The 17,962-nt window shown below is 43.5% G+C and overlaps 1 protein-coding gene across 1 annotated transcript in view; it reads right to left on the minus strand.

Moving 5' to 3' along the window:
- The window catches only part of LOC145413653 (uncharacterized), a 204,735-nt gene extending 187,019 nt beyond the window's left edge, over window positions 1-17,716 (minus strand). Inside the window, exon 1 of the mRNA XM_080283311.1 lies at window positions 17,518-17,716. Within this exon, the coding sequence (XP_080139437.1) occupies window positions 17,518-17,716 (199 nt within the window). The remainder of the gene's footprint in view (window positions 1-17,517) is intronic.
- Between the last annotated feature and the right edge of the window lie 246 nt (window positions 17,717-17,962).

A 17,962-nucleotide genomic window follows, 5' to 3' on the forward strand; every position in this document is an offset into this window, starting at 1 on the left:
CCAAGCACAACATCCCACAGGCCCAGCAGGTTCCCTACTCACCAGACATGGCTCCGTGTGAATTTTGGTTATTCCCCATGCTCAAAACTTAGCTGAAAGGTTCCCGATTGGAGACAAGAGAAGAAATCATGACAAATGCAATGAAGCACTTGCGGGAGATACCAAAAACTGATATTGAAAAATGTTTAAGGAAGTGGAAAAAATGCTGGGCTACGTGTGTCAAGTCAGAAGGGGCCTACTTTGAGGGGGATTATTGTCTAAGCTCAACAAGTTAGCTACTGTATTTATTTTTTTAGAGCCTAAGGTTAAATACTCTCTAAACAGAACATGTACACAACCATAATCTTAGCAAAACCTAACTTAACACAAAGTACAGTAATCTAACCTAACAAAATACCTGTAATACAACCTAACCTAAGCCCTCCTGCAAAACACGAACCCTAACCGCCAGGTGTCGGTAGGAACTGTCAAAAAATCAGTGTCTGGGTGGTGCCAGCTGTAGGCAGGAACCTCATTTGTTTTCCCGGCACTGTTTGAAGTGGCAGCCACTTTATCTCCTTACCAAAAGTTCGAGGGAGACTCCCACCAGCCTACCCATTCATACCTCAGTCATCTCTGTGACTTTGCCAGGTGTAGGACGACCTTTTCTTAGCCTTTCTCGTTCTATTTTGTTCCCACCTCACATGGACTTTTGCCTCATTCATCCCTGCCAAGCCTCTTTCCAAGGATACTAGGAATGGAATCAGTGATGGTGGCACAGGGCGCCTTGGACACCACTGTGTCTAGTTCTCTCTAATAACGGAAACGTTGTCACATTGAGAGCAAAGCCATAGTCAGGGCTGCAGGCAGATGCACGAACACATCCTGTTCTCATGGCAAAAATTAGTCCTCTTCCACATGTCATTACTCATCAACGCAACAACCTAGAGACATGGGGATACTTTCATTCACAAAAAGAAGAGTTGGTGAGTAATGTGGTCTTTCTGAGATATCAAGGTTAGAAGTAAAGCTTTTTATTTTTTATTTTTTTCTTTGTACTGAGGTGAGGCACTAGCAGATTTTAGCGCAGTGGTACAGTTATTTAACCAAACATATATGTATCTACCTATTAGAGAGATGCCACAATCCCGAAAGGGGTGGCTGCTTGTCATGAGTTAGCTGTTTTATAGAGAGGAACAATAACCCTCCGCAAACCCACTTGTTGACACGGAGGGAACATGCATGAGTTGATTATATATAGTTACCACCCAGCATACTGATAAATATCAACCTAACCATGCAAATTTAATCTAACCTAATTTATCAGAACTCACCAATATGCAAAGCTAAATGAATCTGGGTAGATGTAAAGTGGTTTTATTAAGTGTATGCTATTACAATTAAAAAAAAAAAAAAATACATATCAGGAAAAAAGTTATGCCTAGCCTACTGCACTGTATTTCACAAGAAAGGTCAGCTTAACATACAGAGTACAGTAGGACCTCACTATAACGGACTAACTGAGGCCCAAGCCAGCCCGAAAAACGTGAAATTCCGATAAAAGTGACATCCGGATTTCCCCCTGCTAATCCGGACTTTTTCCAATATATCAGACATTAGTCCGGATCGCATGAATGTTTTTAAACTGTTTCGACTACCACTGAGGTACTGTACTGTGTTATAACTTCACTACATTAATCAAATGGTACAATATACATAATAATACCGTACTGTAAACTGAAAAACATGTCTTTTATTTACCTTATTGTGGTGAGCATACCTGACGTGGTCAGGCAGTCAGGACTGCTTCTGGCTTTATCGGACTTTTTCCGATATACAGTAACCCCTCCAATATCCGGATCAATAGAGCCATCGGTAGGTTCGGATATTGGTTTCGTCCGGATATTGGGCCCCAGCTTATGGACTTGTACTTATGGACCCTAACTCAGAGAAACACCTATACAACTCCCTCCGGACATGCATAGCACCTATTTAACACCCAAATCACACCAATAAGGCACATAAATGACTGAAATAAATGCAAAAGAAACATAAAATGTGGGTTTAGAAGTATGTTCATACATTAATAAACATTCTGGTACTTATGGACTCTAACCGAACCTAACTCTGAAAAACACATTCCTACTGCACATGCATGAGGTAAGTATAGTATGGAAAAAAGTACAGTATGACACATTCTGGTAAGTATAGTATGGAAAAAAGTACAATATGAAACATTCTGGCTACTTACAGCAAGTCCCTGGCCACCTCGATGAATAACCGCCTCCTCTCGGACTCTGACAGTAAGAACGATTTCCTGAAGCACTTGCAGTACACTCTTCCTGAAGTCTTGGACTGAACTTAGTCAATAACACACAGAAGTCCGTTCTCTTCACAGTGTTCACTTTAGTCCAAATAATGTTCCATTAATTTTTAGTGTTGCACATTAACTTTTCCTAAGTTTTTTTTATTTTTTAAAGCCAAAACAAAGAAGGTTAGTTACGTTAAATTTCTTTTCTACTGAGTCTTTTCTCTCATTTCGAAAACCTTAACACAACACGCCGTTTTTTTCACTGCACAACATTCAAAATTCCCGTGTGGTCTAGTGGAGAAGTTCTTGCTGTTTATTCACTGTCAGAGTCCGAGAGTATCACTGGCAGGCGACCAAGGGGTGCATTGGTGGGTCGTGGTGATGGCGTACCGACTACAGAAGACTCTGAAGATAGCCGCAAACTCACATCGAGCAGTGACTCCACTGTAGCTGATGTGCTGGGCTGTGGCTCGGAGCATGAGGGCCTGTCTTGGGGAGGCAACGGAGTGGAACCAGGGCTTGGCACAGCGGGGGTTACGGGCCTGAAAAAACTGTCAATCGTTGACTGACGCAAGGACCGACGATTCTGGCGATTGATGATGCGCTGCCGGAAAGCACGCACTTCCTCCACGAGTCCCAAGGGCCCCATCTCCCTGTCGCAGTCCGGGTGTTCCAGGTAGTCTAGGACGAACTCTAGATGTTCCCGGAGTGCGCTCAGCTTGGGGATGGCTGAAGTAGTGTCCTGCTGAGAGGAGTCCGCATCATCATCGCCTTCGTCGTCGGAATCTTCAAGTTCGGGACTGACACCAGCAACCGAAGACGCGATCTCGATATCAGACAACGTCTGATACCCAGGATCGCCCTCGTCGTCGTCCAACCACTCACGAACATCGTCCACATCAACATCGTCGCCGTGCGTACGTAGCCGTGCATGGAAGTCATCCACGTCAAACCCTAGGAAATCGTACTCCACATCTGTTCCGAGAAGCAGACGAGACCAACCATTTTCAAGAGTTTTCACAGGGACTTCCTTCCATGCACTAGCCCAGTTGTACAGCGCAGACTTGATGTTGTAGCGGCGAAGGTTTTCCAAAGTCCGCTTGCCTCGAGTGTCACGTCCTTCCCTGCGCTCGTCCTCGTCCTCGAGAACAACCATCACCTCGTCCAGGAACTTCCGACGGTACAGGCGCTTTGTTGCCACGATCACTCCTTGGTCCATGGGTTGAATGAGAGCAGTCGTATTAGGTGGCAGAAACATGCACCTAATACGGCCATTCTCAGCAACCAAGTCCTTGTCGCACGGGTGGGCAGGTGCATTGTCGAGGAGAAGGAGAGCCTTTACCTGGTCGCGAGGAATTCCCAGTGTCTTCGTCTGGTACTGGATGACCTCCTTGACGAAGTGACGGTGAAACCAGTCTTTGAAAATCACAGCTGTGAACCATGCTTTCAAAGAATGGTACCATACGACAGGAAGGACATCCATCACCCCACGAAGGCACCGAGGCTGCTTTGCACGGCCAACAATAACGGGCTTAAGCCGGTGCATGCCGTTAGCATTGGCACAACACAAAGCAGATATCCATTCCTTAGAAAGCTTGCGGCCAGGTACACGCTTCTCCGTCTCATCGGCTAGAGTGTTCGTTGGCACCGAGCGATAGAATAGGCCAGTTTCGTCAGCGTTATAGACTTGACCGAGAGTGAGGCCCTCCCTGTCGATCAAGCCTTTCACCTTGTGCCGAAACTCGTCCACTCCATCCTCGTTAGCGTCCAATGCTTCGCCATGTGCTTTACGGTTAGTAAGGCCATGTCGCAACTTGAACGCGAAGAGCCAACCCTCGGATGCCTTGAAGTCTAGGGGGTTGTGAAGCCTTGCAAACTTCTCAGCAGCAGCCTTCAGCTCCGTTCCACGTACCATCACACCAGCTGCACGTTGCTGTCGATACCAAATCAACGTGGAGCGGTCGATTTCTGCATACTTGGGGGTAAACATAACCTTCCCCTCCACGTTGCGTTTGCTTCTCGATGAGAAGTCAGCCGTGTACTGCATGAGCTTGTCTCGGGAACGCTTGATATCGAACAAAGTCGACCGGGCCAGGTTGAACTCGCGGAGAATGCGTGAAGAAGACCAACCCGCATCAACTTTCTCCAATATCTCCCGTTTCTTCTCCAGAGTCAACACCACTCTCTTCCTTTTCTCAGGAGGCGGGGCCATCATCACACACACTAAGAGGAGGGCAGAGAGCAGCAGGAGGCCTTGCAGCAAGTACGGCACCACCACAAAAGCGAGCATGTGGGCAGCCATGGCGAAGAGCGTAGGTCCAGTCGCGGTGAGAGACAGGCGGGAAGTGGGGAGGATGCAGCGGCGCTCTATCGGACGTCGGAGGAATGACGAACCAAAACAATGCTCTCACGCGGCGCGCGCGGCAAGTTCAAATTACGAACGACAAAAAAAATCGATTTTTTAAAATATTTTTTTGGATTTTCAGACCATTTTGGGAATGTTTGATCCCAGGACGATAAAGTTCGGTTAGTGGGGATGTTCGGTTATTGGGCGTCCGGATATTAGAATGATCACTGTATAGGAATTTAGTCCGGTAGCTCCTCGAGTCCGATAAAAGCGAATTCTGGTCTACTGAATTCCATTATATCGAGGTTTTACTGTACTATGTACTTTGTAATTCCTTATTTACTGTATTGCATTGCACTTTTGTGGTAGGTGGTGGCAACCAGCATCCACTCACTTGAAGTAGTGCTCCCTACTTCTTCTTTCATTTTTAAAAATCCTTTTTCTGTCTGCCCTCCTCTCTTCCTATTTCTCTCATCTTTCCTGTCACTTTTCATTACTTTTCTTTCCTTTTCAGGTGGATTTACATTGAGCGACAAGCCTAATGGTTTCCTACATGCTAGGAGACTATTTACAACACTGGGTGGTAACCATATACTGTAACCAACCCATACATGTTCCCTATGTGTCAACAAGTGAGTTGGCAGAGGGTTAGTGCCCCTCCCTGTAAAACCACTGACTCAAAGACAACTATCCCTTATGAGATCATGGCATCTGGCCATAGATAGATACCAGGTAGATGGTATTGCATTTTTATACTTATATTATGTACTGTAATCAAAGGAAAATATGTTTCCTATGGCTTCCATAGGGTCCAGGGGCATTTTCTGATTACAGTAAACTCTCAATTATCCAGTGTATTTCAGCTAGGCCCTAAGCCAAATCACATGAAACATCAGATACTGCCTAGTATCTCTAATTGACTCAATATTCGGTGTCAAGCTGGAGATTGCGTTACTATCTCTCTTGACCATCTATCCTAAAAACTTTCCCATGAGTAAAAGATGAAAATTAAATATTATATATGGTAATGTAATGATCTATCTATCTATCTATAGCCCGACGCCCTAATCCCGCAAAGGGTGGCCGCAGACAAAACGCCTCCAAGTCACTCTGTCACCCACCATTTGACTCCCCTCCCCCCAACTCACCCCCCCCTCCCTCATATACCTCTCAACTCCATCCCTCCACCTCATCCTCGGTCTACCCCTCCCTCTCCCTCCCTCCACCTCACCTATATACACCCTCTTAGTCAGTCTTTCATTCTCCATTCTCTCCACATGTCCAAACCACCTCAGTGTATTTCTCCTAATCTTTTCAACCACATCCACATCTACCCCACAACGTTCCTTCACTTCTTCATTCGTCAACCTGTCCCTCCACGTCACTCCACATGCTCCTCTCAAGTAACTCATTTCCACTGCTCTCACTCTTGACTTGTTCCCCTCTTGCAATGTCCACGTCTCGCTTCCATACGTCAGGGTAGGGATCACAATACCATCATGCAGTGACTTCTTAACTTCCATAATGATACAATTCAGTAATACAGTGCCGGATAGCTACCATTTACGAGCTGGGTGATACACTTAGGCACCAGATATTGCATAGAACCACTGGTCTTGTCCTGTTTCAGAGATGGATATTGGATAATTTCACCAGATACTGCATCAACAGAGCCAATCCAGCAGCGCCAGATATTGTATTGGGACAGATATTGCGATGACGAATAACTGAGTTTACTGTAACGTAATTCTGGATAAAACTCTGTGTATCCGGAAACCTCATTTACCCGAATACGCCTTCTATCTATCTATCTATCTATTGCCAGACGCCATAATCCCATACGGGGTGGCCATTTGACTCTGTTTTACATGGAGGGGCACTAACCCTCCACCAACCCACTTGACACGTAGGGAGCACATATGGTTTAAATTAATTTGGATATGAGAAAGTTTACTGTTGTTGCTTTTGTTGCTCAACCCTGGTCTGCCTGACTGAGCAGATTAGGTAAGCAACTGCCTCTGTGGGGTTGTCCCATACAATCCCTGCACCACTGATATTGTGTCTGAGTCTTAGTGTAGCATGTGATGTGCAGTGCTCCATTATGTGTGATTTGTTATGTAGGCGTACCCTACAAGCTAGGCACATCATCTGTGATTCCACCCAACTCAAATCTAGGCTGGTAGCTGAGGAGGGCTGGGTGATGTCCTGATCTAAGCCTAGCTAGATGTACTTAATCATATCTATACACGGACATCTCTGATAGGTGGATGTAAAGAGGGGGGCTTGTAATATAGTGTTCTCATGGAGATGCTGCACTGCCCTGTGTGTAAAGTAAGTACAGTATCTGGGTGTTTCTTCACTGCCAGTGCTAGAATGTCTGAAGGTAAGACACTGTTGTAGGGGGTTTGATAATATCTGTTTGGTGAATATTTTATGCGCCAAAGTACTGTATGTTGTGTGTGTCTGTCATGTAATGAATGGGGCATTGGCATAGGCTGCTGCACAGAACTCTGTGTCTCACATATCAAGGTAGTTTCTGACAGGAAGGACTTTGGTTTCAGAATGTATGTAAGCTGTGGGAGTGGTTTTGATGATGCCAGTGGTGATATGCAGGGGATTGTTCTGTATGGTCTGCAGGGTTTTGTTGCAAGTACAGGATGGTAGCTAATGCTGGGGATGCACAGGAAATTACTGATTTAATGCAGTAAGGAGAGCGATCCTTTCTGCTCCCCAAAGTCTGGCCCTTTAACTGACCTTAGTGCACTGAGTCTGGGGGTGTGCTACCTCCTGATGTCTTGTACTGTACATGGTCCCTGATGGTAAGTCTGGTATCATAATTACTCAAAGGAGCTTAGCAGAGGGGGTGTGCAGCACATGGATATTATTAACCCATAAACTGCAGGACTAGGAAATCCCCACCATCTGGTTGTGTCCCCCCAAAAAAAATCACTGGTTTTTTGATGACATCAGAAACCATTATAGCTGTACTTCTTTGACATGAAAGAGAATATGTTAAGTATGTGCATGTCTAAGATAAAGTCAGTATCTCTCATAGTATATTATGCAGCCAAGTTCAAGGATTTTGTCCAATGATGGAGAGAAAAAAAAAAAAAAAAAAAAAAAAAAAAAAAAAATTTGTTTCATTCACTTACCGTACATTTTTTAGCAGGATGAGATGAAAGAACATATTTTACAATACAGCATGCCAATTCTTTGGTCAGTATCTTCAATACTTAGTCATGACATGTGTTTTAATATTCAAGTTTCAGGGAAGACTGCATCAAAATATACAGCATGAAGACTCGGGAGACTGGCTGAAAAAAACTACAGATGCCATCACATCATCAATATAAAGTTGTCAGTCATTTACTGTCGTCAAAGCAAAGTGAGGAAAATTACTGTTTCTTTTTTTGCCCAACCGAAGTGGTGAAAGTTGCAGTCTCCCACTGGGCATTTAATAATGTAAGTAGCAGTTCTCGGGTTTAGTGTGATGAGAGGGAAGTATCTCTGTTCATGTTTACTGTAGGTGATGAGTGAAGTGGTGGATTTGGTTGGGGCAAGCATCAGCCTGTAGTCTTGACCCAAGTCAGAAGTATGCTGAGGTAGTCCTGTTGCAGTGTGCAGGGTGTCAACAATGTGGTGTATGACTGTCATGGTAAAGTCAGCTGCACATAATGATTGCGGGTGGCTGGGATGTAGAAAAAATATCCATCCATCCATCCATCCATCATCCAATCCTACGTTGCCCCATGAGGAGCGTAGGAGTCCGGGGCTAGGCAGTTGGTCCTGACAATTAAGATGAGAGTGACCAACCTCACTCATCCCTAAGTGGCATTACGTGAGCAAAAATATCATGCATGTATAAGGTGAAGAGTGTGGGTGAGAGAACAAAGTCCTGGGGACCTTCGTATTGGAAATTTTGTGCTTGTGATGACAACCTACATTGTAACAAAAGCTTGTCAACCAAGTAGTTAGCAAACCAGCGTTTGGTGCTAGTCTCCATATTTGTGTCGTATATCTAGATTAGTTTGTGTTAGAGGATGGCATCAAATGCTTTACTAATCTATCTATCTATATTATAATGATCCATTTTCTGTATGTTTGTTGGTTTGTCTATTTGCTGCTGTAAAACAGCAAAAACAGTGCATTGTGGCGCAATTTTTGCCAGAGCAAGGTACCACTAAAATGGTCTACCTTGAAGAATAAAACAAAGTCCAGTCCAATTGGGCCACTGGTTCCCAAGTTATGACTCATTTCTAGCCTTTTGACATCGAGCGGTTTTGGTGGCCTTTGGGTGGATAACCTTGTGGGCAATAACGTTACTGTAACACAGCCTGTTTGACACTGAGTAAGTATTTATAGTTGTGCGAAGCGTGTGCTGTGCGGGTGTTGCGAAGCTGATGCCATCTGATGTTTGTTGTGTCAGATTAGTCAGTATAGTGATTTTAGGGTGTAGTACTATACTGTGCTTTCAATCTGTGTTGTAATGGAGCAAGGGTGATGTGGAGTGTGACTTTATTAAAGATGAGGCATTCAAGTATTTTGGATGGTTTGTAAGAAGAAGAGTCTGTTGGTTCAGTTTGGTTTACGTATAGTGATAACTGCTCCATGTTTCCAAATACTGGAAATTATACAGTGTGCATATCAATAGTTCCTGATGTTTGTGAGGGCCTTGATGCCTTATGTCCTAAAAGTTTCAGATGCAAGCTGCTGATGCCAACCACCCTTGTGTTTTTAGAGGCCTTTATTTTCTTGAGAACATCACGTGTCTGTTCTACAGTGAAGGAGGTTGCAATGGAGTTAGGTAGAATGGCTCCCTATGTTGAGAGAACTTTTCTTCAAACTCTGTGCATGCTGGTGTAATGTGATTTATGCTTGCACTGTGGTTCATGAGTATATTTGCTTGTTCTTTATAGTGAGGGATATGTTGCAGGTGATGGTGGCATAGGTCTTCGAGAGCATTTGTGATTAAATGATTATGAAGTATTTTGTAGAGCCAAGAGGAGTCTGTGGAGTGATTAAGAGCTGTTACAAACACCTTCCAGTTCAGACATTTTCTCTGTACTAATTTGGTTACTGAGCTCACTGTTTTGTTCTTGTAGCCTTGTAATGATGTTTCCAGTATGTTGGAGAGGGAAGCTGTGTGTAAGCCTGTTGTGTTGTCTCATGAGGCAGGCAATCTCCAGTGTAATTTGGGTTGTAATGTCTTCTGTTGCCTTGTGTAGTATGTTGTTTCTCTGCACTGAGTAATATGTTGTTAAACTCTGTTATGTACGGGTTAATGTTGGTGATGGTGTAATGTTTAGTGTGGTGAAGTATTGTTCTGTACCTTCAGAGAATTTTGTCACATTCTCTTTCTTTTACTTTGTGTACATGAGGCATGACTGCTCGTTTGAATTATATTTCTACAGTAATAATCGTGGAGAGATGATTTTTGGTGAGTCTGGGTTCCATTTGCCTTGTCGTTTTGAAGGAAAGTGTTGGCAAACAGAATGGGATGTCTGGGGAGGAGGGGGTGCAGTTTGCCTGGTGTGGGAGGGTGTACTGTGAGGTGTCATTCAGAATGCATTATTGCCAGCACTGATAACCAGTACAGTGGCTGGCATGGTTTGGTAGATGTGGCATTTGTTTACATCATAGGTTCAGAGGTATGAATGGACTGGTAAACCCCATTATTATGATCAGGTCAGTGTTTGAGATTACCTTTTAGTATCTGGTATATAAACCAAGTGAATGCATAATACATGCATACAAAATATAGCTGGAATACTCATTATATATCTAATTTGGATGAGCAATGTACATTCATTTCAGCAAGTGTGTAACATGGTTCAGGCTAGATGGGCCAGAGGTGCACTGAAGCTGATGTCAGAAGTCTTCTTACTAAGCTTACTAGGTTAAAGTATGGAGTGCGCATAATGAAGCTGAAGGAAAGATATAATACTATACACAAAATAACATCTATCTATCTATAGCCCGACGCCCTAATCCCGCAAAGGGTGGCCGCAGACAAAATGCCTCCAAGTCGCTCTGTCACCCACCATTTGACTACCCTCCCCCCAACTCACCCCCCCCTCCCTCATATACCTCTCAACTCCATCCCTCCACCACATCCTCAGTCTACCCCTCCCTCTCCCTCCCTCCACCTCACCTACACACACCCTCTTAGTCAGTCTTTCATTCTCCATTCTCTCCACATGTCCAAACCACCACAGTGTATTTCTCCTAATCTTCTCAACCACATCCACATCTACCCCACAGCGTTCCTTCACTTCTTCATTCGTCAACCTGTCCCTCCACGTCACTCCACATGCTCCTCTCAAGTAACTCATTTCCACTGCTCTCACTCTTGACTTGTTCCCCTCTTGCAAGGTCCATGCCTCGCTTCCATACGTCAGGGTAGGGATCACAATACTATCATGCAGTGACTTCTTAACTTCCATACTCACCTCCCTATTTCTCATCACTGCTTTCAGTGTACCAACAACCTTCCTTCCCTGCTGTACCCTTTCACACACTTCATCCCCCAAAGTTCCATCCTTACTCATCACACTACCCAAGTACTTGAATGCACTCACATTCTTCATATCCTCACCATCCAACCTCACTGCACACTCTGTGACTTCATTCATCTCAAACACCATAACTTTACTTTTGTTTACATTAACTTTCAGATTCCTCCTCCTACACACTGTCCCAAATTCATTCACCAAACCTTGCCACTCCCATTCATCTTCACTCAACAATAACAAGCTTTGCTGAATTACAGTTAAACTTACAATTATCAGGCATGGAAGCAGAGGAGTTCAATGGGTATGAATGAATCCCTCTTTCCATGTGAGGTTTGACCGATCGGTGATCACGCAAGAAAATGTTTATTTCTGACAATTATTTTGCTCGACTGAAGCAGAATGAAAAATGAAATGAAGAAAGAAATTAATGTTCATATTAATAAAGCTCCCATTCCTACACTCTGAAACAAACTTTCCGTCCCCTCTCTTCTGCCTCTTACGCACATTCTGTTACACGCGAGCATCCCATTAAAACCCACATATCTACCACATTTAGCCCTCGCTCTCTCTCTCTCTCTCTCTCGCTCTCATTTTACTCACACTTTTGTCCTCAAGTCTGCCTCCTCCTTTACACAATCCTTCATTCCCATACTTATTTCTTCCCTTGCATACAATTTACTACTTTCCTGCATGCTCACTTTCCATTAACCTCTGGTTCACTCTTCCTCCACACACTCTCCATCCGTCGCATAGTATTTTTTCTATGCTACCTCCCCTTTCTTTATACACTCCTCCTCTCCACATTTCCATGTCCTGGTGCACACTCCCAATGCTTCCTCTCGTCTCACACAACTTCCCCAATACAAACACTCTTTTGAACACTCATTCTCAAAGGCTCATTCTTTTTTACACTACTATTTCTCACGAGACTTCTTTTGTCAGGTTGCTGTGTTACATAAACTTATTACACCTGCACTTGCGAATTAAGTGTCTGTTATATTTTGTTTGACAGGGTGTCTGTCTATCTGTCTGTGAAGAGAATAAAGTTTAACTGATTTTAACCAAACTTAGTTTGAGGGCTGTGGGTTAGCCAAGGGGTTGATCTGTTGTTTATGTGAACCAAGTTGCAGGTTTTGATCAAAGGTATACAAAGTAATGTTAACCTAAATATTTACCCAATTAAAACCAAGCTTGTGGAAGGATTAAGGCTCAGACAACAATGAAGGAATGACTGAGAATAATCAATTTAAGGTCAAGGTCAAAGGCAAGGTCAAATCTTGACCCATGCATTGTGTGTAATAAAAACTGTTTGAACTAAACATAGTGGATAGGTTTAGGGTTGGGCATGAATGGAACAATTCATATTTGAGAGTAACTGATCAAGGGGAAAGGGCACTGGGTAAAGTAAAATATTCAGCCCTTGGACAGTGGGCAGGAGAGTAGCACTCTCTGGATCTTCCTTCTTGTTACCTACTTAATTCACTGATTTAACTGAATGAATGATAAGTTACAGCTGAATAGAATGGATACTGTTAAAAAAACACTTGTTTTCTCTATGCAAAATTGCTACACCATAGTGGATTTTTTTTTTTTTTCTTCCTCTTTCCTCAATTCCTGTGTTCTCACCTGCACTTTGTTGATTATTCTTGACAATATGCTATGAAAGTGTGATTTTAATACACACTTCATTTACGTACACTCTCATTTATAATTATAAAGTATCGTTAACACATTGGCATACTAGTCGACAGGAGATGAACAGTTAAATCGAACAATCTTAACAGCCCTGCTGCCTCTCCTTCCCCTGCCCTCAACTCCTCACCCCCCTCCCCATCTTCAGTATGTCGTATCGCCTCAACACATCGCTTACAGATGGGTACAGATCACATGGTATACATATTCTTTCTCTTTCACCAGTGCTACATAACATGTGTGTTGATGTCTGCCTGTTAACATAAAGCTGGCACTTTTTTTATGAATAACACAAGACAAATTTAGTCATATTTATCATATAACCATGGAATATTGGGTCACTGATGACAAACATGTATAAGCCTCTGCACCACTGGAAAAAAAAAAAAAAATAGCACTTGCTATAAAGAATAGTCCTCTAGTGTGGCAGTGATTCAGTCTCTCTCTCTCTCTCTCTCACATACACACACACACACACACACACACACACACACACACACACACACACACACACACACCAGTTGTTGACCACCATAATTGTACCTCACACCCTCTAAGGCCTAAGCCCTTCAACAACAGCACATCATTGTAAGATTATCTCTCTTGTGTTTTCACACCAGGCAAATTTAGTATCTAATTTTCTCACTCATTGCAAGGCACCTGGTGGTTTAGTGGGTAATTACGGCACTCCAGTCGGATTGAGCCGGTGAAGGTTTATATCCAAGGGGTGGTTGGGGTTGATTGCTCATGTAATGCCAATCAGGGATGAGCGAGGCTGGTCACTCTCATCTTAAATGTCGGGACCAAATGCCTAGCCCCGGGCTCCTACGCTCTTCATGGGGCAATGTAGGATTGGATGATGGATGGATGGATGGATAATGTTTGCAATATACCATTCATAATAACATCTCCTATAATCACTCTTATAAACCACTCTACTTCATGATGATGATCCTATGGGATCTACATACTGTATATGGGTACCAAGTGACAGCAGTTTTTGGTGGAGTAGACTTTATAGTTGTTCAAAACGATAATAATTATGGCCGATAAATGTTTCACAAAAATTAGCACATACAACAGTCTTCGGCAAGAACCCCCGAGATGTCAACTCCCAAACACCTATTTCCCCGACAGACCGGTTCCCCCTTTAAATAATTTTCCTTCATGGGCATATCTTCTCCCACGGCCCTATCATCACTGTGGACCTATATCCACAAACATTTTCCACATGAACCTAGTTTCCCAACAGACCTACTTTTCCCATGGACCTATTTCATCCATGGACATCATTTCTCCATGGGCTTACTTTAACCACAAAATCCCTTTCTCTGTGTAGCACTCTTCCTCCATGGGCCTACTTCTGACCTCTTTTCCCCTACATGGATCATTTTCCCAGTTGGATCTATTTCACCATGAACCTGGTTTCCCTCGTGGATCTATTCTCTCCTGGACCTATTTAACTCACACACCTGCTTTCCCACATGGGTCTACATTCTCCCCATGTGGCAACACCACATTTGCAAATGGACCTAATTTTACCCACTGGAAATAGGATTCTGTTTGGGTCAGTTTCACCAGGGACATACTTCCCTTACCATACTCATATTTTCCACATAAACCTATTCCCATCATGAACTTTTTAGCCTCACTGACCCATTTTCCCACTACCCACTCCTCCACCCACCCTGATTGCCATCCCACCCTGACTGCCATCCCACCCTGTGCATCCACCCACACAACCACCCAACCCAACCCATCTCACATGTCTCCCACTTCCCACCCACTGGCAAACCTATCCAATCAGCCTTGCCCATGCACTCACTCACATACCCACCTACCCACCCTTCAAGCCCACTGTCCCCTCTCCCTGTCCACTCACCCCACAAACACACTGCCCTGCTTACTCTACCCTCTCACCCCTCCTCTCTACCCATTTGCCCCAATCACCACCACTCTGCCCACCTACCCACCCTGTCCACCATCCCACTAACCAACAGACACAACCTGCTGACCCACCCTCCCACTCCCTCACCCACCTACCTACTGACCCACCATGTCCACCTACCCACTCACTACACGCACCCACTTACCAACCCCACCCATCCCACTTACCCTGGCCATGTACCTACACCAGTCACTCTACTCTCCCCATTCTGACCACCCTTTGGAAATGGGTGGACACTAATTTGTTTTGTTTTATTGATATGGTAAATGAAAGTAGCAACATCATTATTATCTTAACTAGAGATATGCCCATATCAAGATGTTGGCTGATATACCGATACCCACTTTTCAGCCAATACCGATACTCCGATACTATAGTCTGACAAATCTAAACGTAGGGTTTTGGTGGAGTCAGCTCCTCCCTGCACTGTTGCCACGTTTCCGAGCTGACCTCTCCATCAGCGATGACCTTGACACTGTTTCCCTCTTGTGATCTCCGTTTTTCTAATACCCCCTATACCCCTGCCACCAACACCCCCTATACCCCTACCCCCAACAACACCCCCATCAACAACACCCGCTATACCTCCACCACCAACACCTCCTATAAATATAGACCCCCACCATCAACACCTGTATAATAATTAGCCGTTGATAATTGCTATACTTTTATTGAGAGCATACATTCTACCCTATTGCTCAAACTCCCTAATCTTACAATCCCATCTGTCTTAATCCTTCCCACTGCCTTCGTTCCTAAATCCCTTAATTGATCTATTTTTAACCTAAGTGTCCCCACACCTTTTAAACCATTTACCTCTCTGTCACTATTCTCCACCGTATGTATCAACTTGTATTATATTGTGTATAGAACTTTCATACTGTATGCTGTACTACTGTATAATGTATAAGAATACCCACTGTTTAGTGGAAATAAAGTTTTATTATTATTATTATTATTATTATCATTTCTCTCTCTCTCTCTCGCTAGATTTTGTTATGTGTCATCCATGGTTTTTTACTTCCATTTTTATGTATGGATTATAATTTTGACTTTATTTCCGCACCACCCTTGAGGTAAAAGTCACGGCGCGTTTTTTTTTATAGAGGTTTCCCCAATAGGCCTAAATCCTGTAGGGGGTTGGTGACCTCCCATAACGTACACACAAACATGTGTCGCGTGAGTGCTGCCACCCCAGAGCTGTTTGATATATTTATTTTAATTATGAAAGGATCGCCTCTTCCCACTTTTATCCCTTCAAATTTTCTTGCAATTATACTTGCTAAATTAATTAGCAATGTTAGAAGTGTTGGGGAAGTAAATAATAATTAGAATATTTTTAGAGCAACACTGCCAAATTTTTATGCCACGTTTCTCTATTATCGTATAATATAGTATGCAGAATAGTTTTATTCTTCCTTGATACATGTCAGCACTTTCATTACAGTTATATTAGTATGAGTTATGTTTATGTATCATTCCTACTACACAAACCACAGGCGTTATACATCGTAGGGTTAGGAAACATGGCAACAGTGCAGGGACGGGCTGACTCCACCCAAACCCTATGTTTAGATTTGTCAGACTATAACAAATGGCCGATACTTTGCCGATACTGATAATTTTTTATTTTGATTTTATTTATTTGACTTTATTTTGATTTATTTGATTCCGGTAACATGAGTTTTGTTAATGCAGGAGCAATATAGTTATCGATACATAATATTAATATATGGTAATGTTACATCATACATGTAATTATAATGTAATATCTCTTGAGTGTGTGGAGGAGTTTTGTTATTTAGGAGACATGTTGTGTGCTGGAGGTGGGGCTGGAGCTAGCTCTGTGGCTAGGGTGAGAAGTGGTTGGAAGAAGTTCAGGGAGCTCTTGCCTCTCCTGACATTGAGGGGGCTCTCCCTACGTGCTAAGGGGTCTTTGTATGCAGCGTGTGTTAGGAGTGTGATGCTGTATGGCAGTGAGACCTGGGCAGTGAAGGAGGAAGACATTCGCCGGCTCAGACGTACAGAAATGACAATGATTAGGTGGATGTGCAGTGCGTCCCTGCGTCCAAGGCCTGGAGGGGCTGGGTTTACAATGGAAGAGTTGAGAGGTAGGATGGGACTGGAGTGTATTGGTGTTGTGATGAGGAGAGGTAGATTGAGGTGGTTTGGACATGTGGAGAGGATGGGGGATGATAATTGGGTGAGGAAGGTGAGAAGTGTTAATATTGGGGGTGGGGTTATGAGGGGTAGACCGAGAAAGACATGGGACGAGGTCATTAAGTGTGACCTTAGGGTTAAGGGACTGAACAGGGAGGCTGCAATGGATCGTGCAGCGTGGAGAGCCGCCATTAGGCGACCAAGGCCGACACATGCAAGCATGTTGGAGCCTTTAAAAACGAAAACGAAAACGAATATAATATAATACAGTATAACCATCTGTTTATCAATGTCATGAAACATGAGTGTCTTGAATCACGTAATAAACCAGAGAAGTATCAGAGCATCAGCCATATTTTTACCTGGCCGATACCGATTAAAAAAAAAAAAAAAAAAAAAAAAAAAAAAAAAAGTCCAATACTGCCAATACCGATACTATCAGCACATCCCTAATCTTAACCCAATTTCTTCCTATTTAAAAAAGAAGGGGGGGGGGAGGTTAATTTCTGGAACACAGTAATTACCAGTCACATTCTGAATGCAAAGGTGAGGCAACTAATAAACGCACCTCCATTTGTAGTCTGTGTTGTTTTTATCCCAGGCACATTCCTCAAGGGACCTGGCGTGACTGTGGGTGCAGATCGTACTTGGATGGGTGGGTTAGGAATGGTGGGGATGGGACTAGTTGCAGCATCATCCCTCCCTACACCAACCACCACCCCACATGTTAGCACTACCACCAACACCACCACCTGCCATCCTCTCATCGCCACCGCTGGAAAAAATACAGTACATCCGTTATCCAATTCCCTGGTAATCAATAAATTGCTATAACGATGGGAAATAAGTTAGGACTACCTCCCTGTATTTGATGCATGCTACCACTATGACAATTAATGCGGCAAACAAAAAGCCTGCCAATGTGCAGACTTACACGCAAAGCAATCATCACCTGTTGAAGACATAGTTGCTAAAGTTTCTAATTGCCAAAATCTGTTCTGACACCTCTGCAC

The sequence above is a fragment of the Coenobita brevimanus genome, chromosome 97 (genome assembly GCF_032717465.1).
Source record: "Coenobita brevimanus isolate Jiangsu-jjx chromosome 97, ASM3271746v2, whole genome shotgun sequence".
Taxonomy (NCBI): domain Eukaryota; kingdom Metazoa; phylum Arthropoda; class Malacostraca; order Decapoda; family Coenobitidae; genus Coenobita; species Coenobita brevimanus.